This window comes from Chionomys nivalis, chromosome 6 (genome assembly GCF_950005125.1).
Source record: "Chionomys nivalis chromosome 6, mChiNiv1.1, whole genome shotgun sequence".
Classification (NCBI taxonomy): Eukaryota; Metazoa; Chordata; class Mammalia; order Rodentia; family Cricetidae; genus Chionomys; species Chionomys nivalis.
In genome coordinates, this window is record NC_080091.1 from 4,760,107 (window position 1) to 4,774,749 (window position 14,643).

Sequence of the window (14,643 nt, forward strand, 5' to 3'; positions counted from 1 at the left end):
GTTTAGTGTTAAGATTTATTTTTGGTTATGTGTGTGTGTGTGTGTGTGTGTGTGAGTGTGAGTGCAAGGCAGATGTTGGTACCAAGACAGAGGAGAACGTTCAGGATCAGTTCTTGTGTGAGTGTGAGTGCAAGGCAGATGTTGGTACCAAGACAGAGGAGAACGTTCAGGGTCAGTTCTCTGCTGCCATCTTGTGGAACCCGGTGGTCTAGCTGGGGCTTGGCAGCAAAGTGCTTTTATCCGCTGAGCCGACGGCCAACCTCTGGCCTCGAAACTACTGTGCAGCCAAGAACAATCTCCCCTGTGCCGGAGTGCCGTGCCGTGCTGTGCCCAGGTCGTGGGGTGCAGGGGGTGGAACCCGGGGCCTTCCACATGATAGTGGAGAGTAAGTAAACTTCACCTTCCTAGATTTGATTCATTTTATCTTATTTATTATTTTTAAAGTTAACTTATTTGTTTGTTTAGGTTTTTCAAGACAGGGTGTCTCTGTGTAGCCCTGGAACTAGCTCTGTAGAGAGAGGATGGCTTTAAACTCACGGAGCTCTCCTGAGTGCTGGGATTATTATGATTTTATTTTATGTGTGCAGGTGGTTTGGCCTCTTGCATGCCTGGTGCCTGAAGAGATCAGAAGAGGCATCAGAGACCTTGGAGCTGGAACTCCAGATGGTTCTTAGCCTTTCAAAGAACGAACCGGTTGTCTTTGTCTGCTTTGTCTGCTTGCTGAGCCACCTTTTAAATGTTTAAAATGTTTATTATTATTATTATTACTACTACTATTATGACGATTGGCTTTTTGAAAGGAAGACCTTGACTTCGAGCCAATCTTCCTGCTTCTCTGAAATGCTGGAATGACAGGCGTGTAATATTTCACCCTGTAATTTTTAGATTCCATACTCAATAATTGCTTTAACCCTACCAATTTAAAGAATATTTATTGATCCCCGACGTCTAAAAATAATTTAAAAATTAAATGTCGGATTGGAAAAATTCAGCGTTGTGGGTGAAAACGTAACAAAAAAATCTCAAAAATAGCAGATACAAGGACTCAAAACGGCTGCCGAAACCCGGGATCGAACCAGGGACCTTTAGATCTTCAGTCTAACGCTCTCCCAACTGAGCTATTTCGGCACGCCGGCTAGCGCCGCTCCTGCCCGGACTCCGCCCTGTGTGTAGCTGCTGTGCGCAAGCGCACGTCACAGCCCGTGTACATAGCCTTGTAGGACTAGGCTAGAGGCCCTTCCTCAGTGCTGTCTCTGTGGCGCAATCGGTTAGCGCGTTCGGCTGTTAACCGAAAGGTTGGTGGTTCGAGCCCACCCAGGGACGCGCACGCTCGAACACCTTTTTTCCCTGGAAAAACCCCTTGTTTTTGTTGCAGTTCACCCTCACAGGAGGCTGGAAGCTCGCAGTGCGCGCGCGCGACCACAGGCAGTAAAGTAAACGCGTCGGAACGACTCCGCTTCTTTGTTCCGGTTTCCGTTAGTGCCTATTTGGGCAAAGGACCAGACCCGGAACGCTTTGGAGGACGGACCGCAGAGGTTGTCTGAAGGCCGAGGCCAAGATGGCGGCGCTGGCGGGTGAGTGTGCTCTGAGCTCGGGATAGCGGGACGGCCTTGGGCTGCGAGCTGGGGCAGCGGGGACCTTGGGGCCCAAGCGCCGCAAGAAGCCACGTTGGCGTCTCAGCCCTCGGTAATGTCGGGGTCCGGGATCGGGCCGAAGTGCGTTTGGATCCACTTCACACAATTCTGTCAGCTGTGGACCTCCTCCTGTTATTGCGGCAGATTCTAGTCGGGGACGTTGAGGCCTGTCTGTCTCCCAGCCTCAGGAAACTGATAGCAGGAGCCGGCTGATGTCCTTGAAACGCAGAGAACGGGACAGGGAGGGGACCCAGGGCAGTCAGGCTACACACCCGGGCTCTTGCGCCTCCATCACAGCCCTGGGCAGCCAGCCAGGGCCTCTAGCATTGCAAATGTCTCGGTTTACCTATGGAAGCCTTGGTGCCGTTCTCTTTATATACAGGGATTATCCGCGAACGCAGTCTGGCGTGCTGAGCGACCCTTGATAAGTTTCCCTTAGCAGACCGTCTTAACCCCTAGGTGGTGGCACTGTTAACACTAGGAACCGGCGATCTCAGGCGGTCGGGTCTCACTCCACCCGGGTTTTGTTGTTGCTTTGAGACAGGGTCTCATGAAGGCTAGGTTGGCCTCAACCTCACTATTTATCCTGAGGACGAACTTGAAGCCTCCACCCCTTGAGGGCTGGGTGACTGGCGTGCACCGTGCACCCTCGTGCCCATTTCTGCAGCACTAGGAAGGGAACTTAAGGGCTTGGTGCGTGCTAGGCAAGGACTCTGCCAGCCATTTTGTTTTTAAGACAGAATCTCACGTGTGGGAGGCTGACCTTGAACTCCTGGTCCTCCAGCACCCCCCCCCAACTCCTGGTCCTCCAGCACCCACTCCCCAAGTGCTAGGATGACAGATTTGGACTTGAACTTTTTTTGGTTGGTTGGTTTTGAAGACAGGGTTTCTCTGAAACTGTCTTGGCTGTCCTGGAACTCACTCTGTAGACTAGGCTGACTGCAAACTCACAGAAATCCTCCTGCCTCTGCTTCCACAGTACTGGGATTAAAGATGTGTGGCACCACGGCCTGGTGATTTTGTTTTCCTTTAAGATGGGTCTTTCTGTGTGGCCTAGGTCATACCAAACTAATGGTGCTCTGCCTCCATCTCTCATGCTGGGGTTACAGACCTGGGCAGTGTGCCAAGCTCAGCTGTGGCATGGACACTGTGAGGACTGGAAGGAGTGGGTTCATGGCATTGACTGCTGCTTCCTGAGCTCACTCAGGACTGGCTGTGCACTTGCCAATGAACAGGTGATAGACCTTATTACCAATTGCTGTGTTTTCCTACCCATAGTTGGATCTGAAGGAAAAGCTAATTTTCATTAATACTTTAGGGCAGCAAAGAAGATGTTTGTGGTAGAGCATTGTCGGGTACAGCTATGAACCTAGTCCTGTGGAGGCTGAGGCAAGAGGAAGCTGATGAACCCAGCCTGGGCTAGACCCTGAGACCCTGCTTTAAAAGAAGGATCCCTGGGATCCCTGTGAGTTCTAGGCCAGCCTGGTCTCCCTAGGAAGTTCCAGGTCAGCCAAGGATGCACAGTGAGACTCTTTAAAAACAGAAGGAGAGGGGGCTGGAGAGATGGCTCAGCGGTTAAGAGCATTGCCTTCTCTTCCAAAGGTCCTGAGTTCAATTCCCAGCAACCACATGGTGGCTCACAACCATCTGTACTGAGATCTGGTGCCCTCTTCTAGCCTTCATAAACACACACAGACAGAATATTGTGTACATAATAAATAAAATATTTAAAAAAAAAAAAAGCCGGGTGGTGGTGGCGCACGCCTTTAATCCCAGCACAGCCGTTTCCGTTGGAAACGGCATCGCTGAGCAAGGTTGAAGTCAGAGTGAGGAGAGCTGAGGCAGGAGGGACAGCATGGAAAGCAGCTGTGAACCCTAGCCCAGGTTCAGAGACAGAATAGTCCCCAAGTCATTGTGGGGGTGCTCCATCTCAGGTGAGGCCTTCTCCCTCTTTACCACCAAGACAGGGTCTCCCTGTGTAGCCCTGGCTGACTGGAACTTGCTATATAGACCAGGTTGGCTCTGAACTCACAGAGTTCCAATTGTGTTTCCTCAGTGCTGGGATTAAAGGTGTGCACCTCCACACCCAGCTCCATGTGACAGAAACTTACCCTATAGTCCTGGGAGCTGAATTCAGGGTCAGGGTGTCACAAGTGTCACCTCCCCATAACCTCATGAGGTTATTGTATTCATCTCTGTATACCCCACCCCACCCCACCCCTGGTTGGTTTTTGTTTGTTTGTGTGTCTTTAATACTGTTTGGGTTTTTCCAGTGTGTAAGCCAGGCTGTTCTAGATCATGCAACCCCCTGTCTCAATCTCCAAAGTGCTGGGATGCCATTTGTACATCTTCGGACCTGATTTGCATCTGTCCTCACAAAGCACCCAGTCCTGTTACCTCAGGGCACATCTTAGTGGCCTCTGGAGGGGCTCATGCAAACAGGCCCCATTCTTGGGTGCTGGGGTGAAGGGGCCAACACATGACTAGCTCCATCCCACCCTCAAAGCTGCCCTTGGACTGCATCCTGCTGTGTGGAGATGTATGACAGGTTACTCAGGAGCAGCTGGCTGGGGTCCTGGTGAGGCATGGGAGGCAGAGGGAGGCTCAGCCAAGGCTCAGGAAGTGTGCTGGAGCTCTGCAGGGAAGGGCCATGACCCAGAACTAAACTGCTGGACCCAAGCTGCTATGCTTCTCTCCCCAGCTCCTGGTCTCTTCTGTGTGCGGATCCTGGGCCTACGGTGAGTGTGCCTGTCTGTCACAGATCCAGCCTGCTGTCAGGGAACAGCATGGAGCTGCAGGGCTTGGAGCCAGGAGGGCCCCTCTGTAGTGTCCAGCAGGTTTAGGAAGGCTGACCAGGTGTCCTCCTCACATGGTGTGTGGGGACTGTCTGGAAGGGCGATGGCCAAGGAAGGACAGCACTGTCCACACACTTGGGGCCCTCATAGCTCACGTACTGCCTGCCCCATCAAGGTGCTCTATGACTACTTCCCCGGACCTCCGCAGGCTGGCTGCCTCGGAACAGGTAAAGGGCTTCAAGCACAGCACCTCAGGACTGTCCTGGCGAGGACATTTGACAGCCCGTGGTGTTCTCAGATACAAAGAGCATAGCACAGGTCGTGTCTGAGAGAGCAGGACAGCCCGTAGATGAGGCAGGGACCGTGGGTGGGCAAGGAAGTGGGAAGGAACAGCTGCTTGGGGCCTGGTGGCCTTTCACCACTGTCCCTGTTCGCAGGTCCAGCATAGACACAGTGACCCAGGTGCGCAGAGTCCATCAGAGTGTGGCCACCGAGGGCCCGAGCAGGTAATCCAGGCTTTGGGGAGAGGCCCCAGTGCTGTCTTCCAGCCCCTCCACTCAAGTGCTGTCTACACCCTGCCCCGCCCTATGATCTCGCATCTCTAGTGTGTCCCAGACAGGACACTGGGGTCAGCTGGCCAACTCTCCCCCATGCCATGTGCTCTGTCTCCTTAGCACACAGTCTGCTGTGCCCAAGGCTGCAGGGGGGGCTGTGGTTCCCAAGCCCTCCCATCTTCCCAGAAACCGGGCCGAGTATGTGGTGGCCAAGCTGGATGACCTCATCAACTGGGCACGCCGGGTAAGTCCCCTTCCCATCAGGGCTCTGCTGAGGCTCCTTCCCAAGGGCCCGGCTGCCTGCCCAGCCGTCACTCCGGATGGCTGGGTGACTAGGCCTTCAGCAGACCTCCTCTGTCTCTGTGTGGTCCTGGCTATACTGCACATCTTTTTTTTTTTTTTTTTTCCGAGACAGGGTTTCTCTGTGGTTTTGGAGCCTGTCCTGGAACTAGCTCTTGTAGACCAGGCTGGTCTCGAACTCACAGAGATCCGCCTGCCTCTGCCTCCCGAGTGCTGGGATTAAACGCGTGCGCCACCACCGCCCAGCTTTTTTGGATTTTTCAAGACAGGGTTTCTCCATGACTTTTGGTTCCTGTCCTGGAACTAGGTCTTCTAGACCAGGCTGGCCTCGAACTCACAGAGATCCGCCTGCGTCTGCCTCCCGAGTGCTGGGATTAAAGGCGTGCGCCATCACTGCCTGGCTTATACTGCACATCTTAAGAACATGTTGTTATATTTATTTGTTTTGTCAAGTATGTGTCTATGCATGCCTGTGCACCATAGCATGTGTGTAGAAGCCAGAGGACAGCTTGAAGGACTCGATCCCCTCCTTCTACCATGTAGGTCCCAGGGATCAAATTCAAGCCACACATTAACTAGGTCCCTCCTCTTAAAGATGATTAGTTAAGGGGCTGGAGAGATGGCTCAGTGGTTAAGAACACTGACTGCTCTTCCAGAGGACCTGGGTTCAATTCCCAGCACCCACATGGCAGCTTACATCTGTCTGAAGATCCAGTTCCAGGGGATCTGACACTTCACACCAATACATATAAAATAAAAGTCAAATAAACCATAAAAATATTAAAAAAAAAAATGATTAGTTAACAAAGCTTGCCCATTCCAGGTTCTCTGACTTACTGGCAAGTCCTTTACTCATTGAGACATCTCAAGAGCTGATGAAAATGCCTTTTTAAGTTGTGTACTGTTTTATTGAGACGGCAGTTTCAGCCCAGACACATCGGCTGGGTCTCAGGTGCAGGCGCAGGGCAGCCGGATCCGCGAGGAGCTTATGCACTGTGGATAGAGTCCAGGGACTCCAAGAGGGGGTATTCCTGGTGCCCAGCGCAGCTTGACTTAGAGGCCGCCCAAGTCCTGGGTCTGCAGCAGGCACTAGCCTCCTGTGACTGCCAAGCCCTCAGTGTCACTGTGCACACAAGTGGGGGGTGTGTCGAACAGACGTTTGACCTGTCCCTGCCCTCACAGAGCTCCCTGTGGCCGATGACCTTTGGCCTGGCATGCTGCGCAGTGGAGATGATGCACATGGCCGCCCCACGGTACGACATGGACCGCTTTGGTGTGGTGTTCCGTGCCAGCCCGCGTCAGGCCGACGTGATGATTGTAGCTGGCACACTTACCAACAAGATGGCCCCTGCACTCCGCAAGGTACACCTGGTCTCCTTGGTTCCTTCTCCTGCCCAGACCCCACAGACACCTGACCTGAGTGTCTTTCAGGTGTACGACCAGATGCCTGAGCCTCGCTATGTGGTGTCCATGGGGAGGTGAGTGTGTGCTCGGTGAGCTCGAGGCCAGCTTGAACTACATACTGAGACCCTGCTTCAAACCATAAAACATAAAGGGCCACGGTTAGGTTAGAAATTCACCCCAGCGTGCAGGAACATGCATTCCATCCCCAGCGCCAGGTAACACAGGTAGGTGGCACATGCCTGTCACCTTCAAGTCATCTACTGTGTAGTGAATTAATTCCAGACTTTTGTGAGGCCATCTTAGATCCCACAGTTCCACCCCAGGTCCATCAGCAGAAATGCTTGGTTGAGGGCACTTTTCCATGTGATTATCATTGCCACTTGTATCCCAATTTCCCATGGAAGGTTCTAGAAGCACCCTTTACTGAACCTAGTTCTTTTTTTTTTTTTTTTTTGGTTTTTTGAGGCAGGGTTTCTCTGTGGTTTTTGGAGCCTGTCCTGGAACTAGCTCTTGTAGACCAGGCTGGTCTCAACTCACAGAGATCCACCTGCCTCTGCCTCCCGAGTGCTGGGATTAAAGGCGTGCGCCACCACCGCCCGGCCTGAACCTAGTTCTTATCCGAATGTAGGGTCTGGCCCTTGTATTTTCTCCTCTCCCAGGGCCAGGATGAAGGGTGTGGGGTGGGCTGGGTGGACATGCATCTGAACCACCTCACCCTCTCCCTAGCTGTGCCAATGGTGGGGGCTACTACCACTACTCCTACTCGGTGGTACGAGGCTGCGACCGTATTGTGCCCGTGGACATCTATGTGCCAGGTGAGGCCAGCCACCCTGCTCCACTCCACCAGACTGTGTCCTGGAGGGCAGAAGAACAGATGTGATGTGCGTCATCCTCTGTCCCGGTTCCCCTGCTGCCCAGTCTGTCTTACTCTGTGCTCACTGGCCACTGCCCCCAGCAGGGCCCTCTAGCAGCAGCCTGCAGGGCAACAAGGGCCAGCTAAATGGGGAGGGGGCGCAGCTCCTGGCTACATTCCTGAGGCCTCTGGCATTCTGAGACCTGGAATCTCAAGATGCCCCTGGCCCAAGCTTCCTGCCCATCCCCTTGACCCAGTGGTCCAGTTTCTGTAAGTGACTCTTCCTGAGGACCCCGCTGGTCACCAACCTGGGCCCTTTTCTGTGTGGAGTGGGTGTCGGGAGGCCCAACACAGCAAGGACACTTATTCCTTCAAAGCCAACCCCAGGGTACCCCGAGAGTCCTCCATGTGGGCCCGTGGGGTCTCAGCGTATGTGTCCTTCAGGCTGCCCGCCCACAGCCGAGGCACTGCTCTACGGCATCCTGCAGCTGCAGCGGAAAATCAAGCGTGAGCAGAAGCTGAAGATCTGGTACCGCAGGTAGAGCTGCCAGGCCGAGCGGCTCAGCTCCGGAACCCCAGTGTGAATAAACCCACCCTAGTCCTGTGTATGCTCTATGTGGACTGTGGCCTAGTGGGGAGGCATCACACTGGGCATGTCCTATGTCCTCTGTAAAGACTGCTGGCCCTGCCGTAGGGGAGCAGGAAACTGGTGGCCCCTCAGTCTCAATGGCTTGTGCGCTACACCTAAGCCTTGGGGCTCAGACTGTGACTTCTGCCCACTCTGCAGCTCAGGCTAGTCACTCCCCTAGACACATCCCTGGCCTGCTGTCTGCCCTGGGAGGAGGAGACTCGGCTAGATGCCCCCTTGTATGAGCATGAGCCTAGCGTCTGTTTGCATGGCTCAGCCTCTGTGCCATGCAGATCTTCACTCTGCAGCTCATGACAGCAGTGGCCCTGGGATCTGGCATTCCTAATATACACTGTTCCTCCAGCCTGGACACCTCCATGCCAGAAGAGGGCACCAGGTCTCAGTACAGGTGGCTGTGAGCCACCATGTGGTTGCTGAGAATTGAACTCAGGACCTCAGGAAGAGCAGCCAGAGCTCTTATCCTCTGAGCCATCTCTCCAGCCCCAGGATCTGGCATTTCTAGCTGATGGGCTGGGGTGGTACATCTTGGCAACCCAGGACATGGAAGGAGCAGGTGCCTGCCCATCCCAAGGGGAGTTTTTTTTGTGTTTTAACAGATAGGGTCTCTTTGTGTAGCCCTGGTTGTCCTAGAACTCACTTTGTGGACCAGACTGACCTTGAACTCAAGAGATCCGTCTGCTTCTGCCTTCCAAGGACTGGGGTTAAAGGTCACCATAACATGCCCTGCTCCGAGCTTTTAAGACAAGGCTCTGTTAAGGTTGGGACTCTCCAGGCAGAGGGACAGCCTGCTCCCTGCTGTAAATGCTGAACCTGGCCTTAGTGCTGGGGAAGGGGCTGTGGGGAGGATTTCTTGTGGCAAGGGCAGGGTGTGAACAGAGGGGTCTCTAGGAGCTGGGTATAGGCTACAGGCTGAGGCAGTCACCCTCAGGGCCAGGCAGGGGCTGCAGTGTGGACCTGGTTAGTACATTTGATACCAGACATTTGCAGAGTAAAGTGTCCTGGCTTGGTATGGGCTGGGCTTCCTGTTGAAATGGACAATGGTTCGTTGGTCACGTCTGGGCAGGGCAATGGGGCAACAGTGATGGATAACTGCATGTTCTGAACTAGATGTGCCCTCCCTCCAGCTCACTGTCCAGCCACCAGTCCTTTTGTTAGGATTTATTTTATCCCTGAGCTCTGGGAAGAAGGTAGCTGGGCCAGCAAGAGTGTCACAGTTCAGGGACAGCTGAGAGGCTGGAACTCACAACTCCAGCCACCAAGGCACTGAAGAGGATATCCGCTCATTCCAGCCTGGGCCAGTCGCTCAGTGCTTGGTGACCAGGGGAGTGATCATCTCAGGGAAGGCATAGTAACGGCAGTCTGCTGGCGGCACCAGTGCCATCACCTCTGTGCGAATGTTCTCTCTCCGGAAGCCCGCCTCCTGCAGCGCAGGCACCTGTGTCTCCTGTAGGGAGGGACACATGGGACAGGACTGGGGGTGGGTGTGATAGAACCTTGGCTTCTAGTCCCTGACAAGCGTCATCACACAGACCCACTGCCAGCCTGCAGGTTCAGGAGAGCGTCAATCTCTAAGATAAGTGTGGCCACACAAGTAGAGGGCACTGGGTGGGGCTGCACCGGCACTGGGGATCCATGGGAGGCTTAAACAATGGGAAATCGCAGTACTGCCTGACCCACTGAAGACCTCTGGCCTCTGAGGTCACAGGTCAACCAGTCACTCCCAAGGTCACTGCTCCAGGCTTCGGGCCTCTCAGGTGGTCGCACCTCAAACATGGTGATGATGTCCGCGTACTTGGACTTCATTAGTTCCCCCCAGGACGTGAGGTTGCAGTAGGTGAGGACGCCCCCGGGCTTCAGCAAGCGGAAAGCATGGTTCTGCAAAGAGAGGCCAGTGGACGGGGTAGGGGCTGTGGGAAGAGAGGTATCCCACGCCCTGCCCACCACTCCTGGCCCCACAGCCCCACCTTTATGAAGTTGAACTGGTGAGTGTGCCAGGTCTCCTCAGACAGTGGGTATGTGTCATATAAGATCCCTGCAGAGAGAACACGGGCCTGGCAGACAGCCTCGCACACCTCATCTGACCCAGTCACAGCTGCTCATCCCTGCCCTCTCTGTAGTCTGTCCACAGTGCACACTGGAAGTGAGCAGAGGACCTCTCCTTACACCACGTGCATCCTGGGACTCAGACCTGACGGCAAGCCCCACCAATCTAATAGTGCAATGGCTGCCAAGAAGGACCGAGGGCCAGCATTTTCCCTGGAGCGTGGCCCCTTTGCTAGGCTCACAGCCTTCTCACCATCAAAGTGGCCATCAGGCAGTGTAGGCGCCACCTCCTCCCATAGGCCTTTCAAGGGAACAACCTTGGAAAGGAAAGAAGATTGGGGGTCAAATGGCTCCCCAGGACCACCTAACCCCGGGGTACTCCCAGATTGCCACCCCAGTGGTACCTTGTGTGGCTGTTGCAGGGCCCAGCCTTGTAGGCGCTGGAAGACCCCATCATTGCACTCAATAATCCAGTGTTCTTCTATGGGGGCCTGTTGCACCCTGGAGGCCGCAATGGCCATACCAAAGCCCACTTCCAGGACACGACCCCCTGGGAGTACAAAACACAGGAAGGCTGCCTTGGCTGGGGGGAGGGGGACATGGGGGTGGGGCTCAGCTGCCAGTCACATGCCTCAAGGACAACCAGCCAGCAGGACCTTGTGGGTGGACAGAACAAAGTAACACAATAGTATGGGCCCTGGACAACTGCCAATCAGAGTGGCTGGCCTGGGAGGCTACGGGACAGGCACAGCTCTTGTCTTGGATCTGGTCCCAGGGATCCCTGGACTCTGAGCCCCTGCCCACGCTGCTGTTTGTGCTATGGCCCTTATCTGTAGAGTTAGCAAGGAACAAGCCCGGCTTGGACGCCTGACACCTGCAGCCCCCTTAACCCATGTTTCATTCATCACCTGACCCTAGGTCCCCATCTGCCCGGGGTTAACTTGAGGCTCACTGCCCATCTGCTCTGTTTTAGGCTGGGGAGCCCCAAACACCAATCATCCTCTCTCAACCAGCAGTTCCTGACCACAGCTCCAAGACAGCTGCCTCTCAGCTCAGTTTTCCCAAGCTATTCTTAGCCACAGTCCGGGGAGACTCCCGACCAGCCCCAGCCCCTGCCCCTCCACTCTGTCCCTCAGTTCCACTCAGGGCTGTGATCGGAAGACCCACCCTCCAAGCCAGCCCCGGGGAGTAGAAGTCTTTTCCCTCTGCAGAGAGGAAGTTACAGTTGGAGGCAGGCGCCTCTTATGTGCGTCCACATTTTGGCAACACCCTCCCTTCCCGGCCAAGGTGGTCCCGGGGTAGGTCCAGGCAAGGAAACTGAGGCACGAGCACACATGGGAACTCCCGCACGCCTGAGCTGCAACCTCAGCTTCCTCGGACAGGGTACCTCTGGAGGCGGCTATCGCCGCCAGCGCATGCATATAGGGGGTCTCCCAACGCTCCATCACCGGCTTGCCCAGGATCTGCAGGTGCGTGTCGGACGCGTCATAGGCCGCGGGAGCCGCTCGCCATGCGGGGCCGCAGTCCTCGCCGGGCGCGAAAAGCGGGCTGGCAGCAGAGGAGCTCATGGTGAGGTTCTGCACTTCAGGCCGGGAGGACAGGGCGGTGGAGCGGCGGGGCTACAGTAGGCGGGGTGAGGCGGTGACTGTGAGTCCTGAAGGAGTTCAGCCCAGTGCTGGGGCGGGAGGGCGGAGCCGGGGGCGGGGGCGGGGCCTGAGGCCCTGAGGGTGTCTCGCCAAATTACGGAGCACGCCGGCGGGGCGAGGCCTACTGTCTAGGGCTGAGCCTGGAGGAGTCCGGCCCAGGGTTGGGGTGGGTGGAGCCATCAGAAGGGGTGGGGCCTTGCTCTGGGAGAATGTCGCTCCTACTGGTCCGGACCTGGGTAGTCCGAACCTGAGGACGAGATGGAGCAAGCAGGCTCTGCTTAGGGTGGGGGCTGCTGGCTGGAAGAGTAAAGTTCTCTTAGGGGCGGATCTATGGGCTGGGGATGATCTTGCAGTGGTGGGCAGGGGAGGAGTCCAACCTTTTGCTATGGATGGGGCCTGTGGGCTGGGACAGAATCCAGTGTTCTATAAGGAATGCAGGCAGGAGCCATACAGGATGGAGCCTGTGCTAGGGCAGAGTCCAGGCTTCTGCTAGGGGCGGGACCAGAGCGATGGGGTGGGGTCACCCTTCTGCTAAGTATGAGGGACGGAGCTAAGGAGCAGGGCCAGCGAGCTGAGGCGGTGGTATCCAGCCTTTTGCTACGGATGGGGAAAGAGCCATGGGGTAGGTGTTTCTGAAATAGGATGAAATGTAGCCTCCTGCTAGTGGCCTGCTTCCACGGGTGGGGTGGGGCCTAGCCTGCTTGGGGCTAGAACTGTCCGGGCCTATCTTTCAGCCTAGGGCTGGGGTTGGAAGCAAGGAGTCTGGCAACTAGGGTTTTTGTTTGGGGGCTTGGGTGGAGTTCAGCCTTTTGCAAAGGACGGAGCACGGTGGTGGGGCGGGGCCTACGGCTCTGGGCGGGGCTTAGTTGTTTAGCCATGAAGTTGGAGCCATGAGGGCCGGGTCCTACTTGCTAGGAACAGGCCAGTGCCGTGGAGGGTGTGATATGCCATCAGGTGCACGCCGAGGCTTCTGCAAGAGTGGGCCGAGATCCATGGACCCATGGGCATTTTGTGCAAGACCTGACTTTCTGCATTTGCCTGACTGGCTCATGCGGATGCTATTTACTGTGCAGAGGCCTGTCTGGAGAAGCTGCCAAACTTGCTGATCCCAACAAGTCCTCCTAGCTGCTCCTCCAAGTTTTTTTTTTTTTTGGTTTTTCGAGACAGGGTTTCTCTGTGGTTTTGGAGCCTGTCCTGGAATTAGCTCTTGTAGATCAGGCTGGTCTCGAACTCACAGAGATCCGCCTGCCTCTGCCTCCCAAGTGCTGGGATTAAAGGCGTGCGCCACCACCGCCCGGCTCCAAGTTTATTTTTTATTTGTATTTATTTGTTTATTTAGAGATAGGAGCTCACGATATAGCCCCGGCTGGCCAGGAGCTTGCTATGTAGACCAGGCTGGCCTCGAACTCACAGAGTTCTGCCTGACTCTGAAGTGTTGGGATTAAAGGTGTGGGCCATCATGGCTGGTCTAGACATGCACTGATCTGGTGTGGTCCAATAAGCCCTCTCACTGCCCCTCTAATCTGCATTTGCTCCTGACCGGCTCCATTTTACCCCTAGAACGCTTGGTCTGGTGGGGCGTAGCTGCCTGATGGCTTTCCTGAGCAATGCTGGAAGAATGTCTGGAATAGTAAAACTATTAGCTCTCAGAATGAACTGCCACCGTGTCTGTTGATGCCCTCATTGTACAGCCGGGGAAAGCTGCTAAGTGGAGATCACGGCTCCAGGATAGAATCCTGACAGTCTCAAAAAAAAAAAAAAAAAAAAAGTCCTAATGATCTGGCTTCTACTTTGGGGGTTTGGGAGTTTTTTTTTAATGTGTGCAGATGTTGTGTCTGTATGCCACCGCTGTGCAGTGTGAGGTCTGTTTCTCTTCAGGCCTCCCTGGGCATGGCACAGAGGGCATCACATCCTCTGGAGCTCAGTTGCTGGCAGTTGTAAGGCCCCAAATGGAGGCTTGGAATCAAGCCTTGCCCTCTGGAAGAGCAGCCAGTTCTCCTGTGGCTCAGGAGGGCCTTGAGCTCCCACACAGCCAAGCATGGCCAAGGCTGTCCTACCTCCCCAGAGCCAGGATCACCAGTGTGTCCTGCCATGCCCGGTCTGGGCTTGGTGCCGGCCAGGAGAGTGCTCTCCCCACTGCTCTCCAGCCCCACACCTGCTACTCCACTCCACTACTCAGAGTGGTCCTTCTGCCGACCTCGTGTGGCCTCATTAAAACACGAAATGGTTTGCAATGCCAGCACTCCGGACTCACCAGAGCTAGGTGGGGAGTTTCTGTCTCCAAACAAAAACTTTGACCTGGCCGGGCGGTGGTGGCGCACGCCTTTAATCCCAGCACTCGGGAGGCAGAGGCAGGCGGATCTCTGGGAGTTCAAGGCCAGCCTGGTCTACAAGAGCTAGTTCCGGGACGGGCACCAAAGCTACAGAGAAACCCTGTCTCGAAAAAACAAAAAACAAACAAAAAAAAACTTTGACCTGGAGCGCCTTTAATGGTGGGATACAGAGGCAGGTGGATCTCTGTGAGTTTGAGGCCGGCCTGGGAGCTCCAGCTTTTGCTTCAGTCCGTTTATGGGGTGAGCTGCTGCACCCAGCTCTGGAAATGAGTTGTTGTTTGTTTGGTTTGGTTTGTTTATTGATACAGACCTCACAATGCAGACCAGATTAACCTCAGATCAGGCTGGTCTCGAACTCAAAAAGATCTGTCTACCTTCCCAGCCCAAGTGCTGGGAAGACCCGTGATTCTGGGGATGGAGCCCAGGGCTTTG

The 14,643-nt window shown here is 55.0% G+C and overlaps 2 protein-coding genes and 2 non-coding genes across 4 annotated transcripts; 2 read left to right on the forward strand and 2 right to left on the reverse strand.

Moving 5' to 3' along the window:
- Positions 1-1,055: 1,055 nt before the first annotated feature.
- Positions 1,056-1,128, reverse strand: Trnaf-gaa (transfer RNA phenylalanine (anticodon GAA)). The gene has a single exon. It is a non-coding gene; the product is annotated as a tRNA-Phe (tRNA).
- Positions 1,129-1,249: 121 nt separating this feature from the next.
- Positions 1,250-1,323, forward strand: Trnan-guu (transfer RNA asparagine (anticodon GUU)). Its single transcript has one exon. It is a non-coding gene; the product is annotated as a tRNA-Asn (tRNA).
- A 102-nt stretch (positions 1,324-1,425) lies between these two features.
- Positions 1,426-8,146, forward strand: Ndufs7 (NADH:ubiquinone oxidoreductase core subunit S7). Its single transcript, XM_057772489.1, has 8 exons — positions 1,426-1,574; positions 4,336-4,372; positions 4,867-4,935; positions 5,104-5,227; positions 6,466-6,645; positions 6,715-6,761; positions 7,414-7,502; positions 7,985-8,146. The coding sequence occupies exons 1-8, from the start codon at positions 1,559-1,561 to the stop codon at positions 8,080-8,082; spliced, it is 660 nt and encodes a 219-aa protein (XP_057628472.1). The 5' UTR covers positions 1,426-1,558; the 3' UTR covers positions 8,083-8,146.
- A 1,169-nt stretch (positions 8,147-9,315) lies between these two features.
- Gamt (guanidinoacetate N-methyltransferase) lies at positions 9,316-11,894 on the reverse strand. Its single transcript, XM_057772488.1, has 6 exons — positions 11,620-11,894; positions 10,637-10,782; positions 10,486-10,549; positions 10,154-10,221; positions 9,954-10,064; positions 9,316-9,633 (listed from the first exon to the last, which is right to left on the reverse strand). The coding sequence occupies exons 1-6, from the start codon at positions 11,798-11,800 to the stop codon at positions 9,493-9,495; spliced, it is 711 nt and encodes a 236-aa protein (XP_057628471.1). The 5' UTR covers positions 11,801-11,894; the 3' UTR covers positions 9,316-9,492.
- Positions 11,895-14,643: the final 2,749 nt, after the last annotated feature.

Bases quoted from the DNA above. Each gene is read 5' to 3' on its own strand.
- Ndufs7 (XM_057772489.1), top strand. The intron at 4,373-4,866 runs GTGAGTGTGCCT...CCCTGTTCGCAG, and splicing joins GTGCGGATCCTGGGCCTACG to GTCCAGCATAGACACAGTGA. The intron at 6,762-7,413 runs GTGAGTGTGTGC...CCCTCTCCCTAG, and splicing joins TATGTGGTGTCCATGGGGAG to CTGTGCCAATGGTGGGGGCT.
- Gamt (XM_057772488.1), bottom strand. From the start codon at position 11,800: ATGAGCTCCTCTGCTGCCAGCCCGCTTTTCGCGCCCGGCGAGGACTGC. The intron at 10,783-11,619 runs GTACCCTGTCCG...TTGTACTCCCAG, and splicing joins GGCGATAGCCGCCTCCAGAG to GGGGTCGTGTCCTGGAAGTG. The intron at 10,222-10,485 runs GTGAGAAGGCTG...TTCTCTCTGCAG, and splicing joins GCCTGATGGCCACTTTGATG to GGATCTTATATGACACATAC.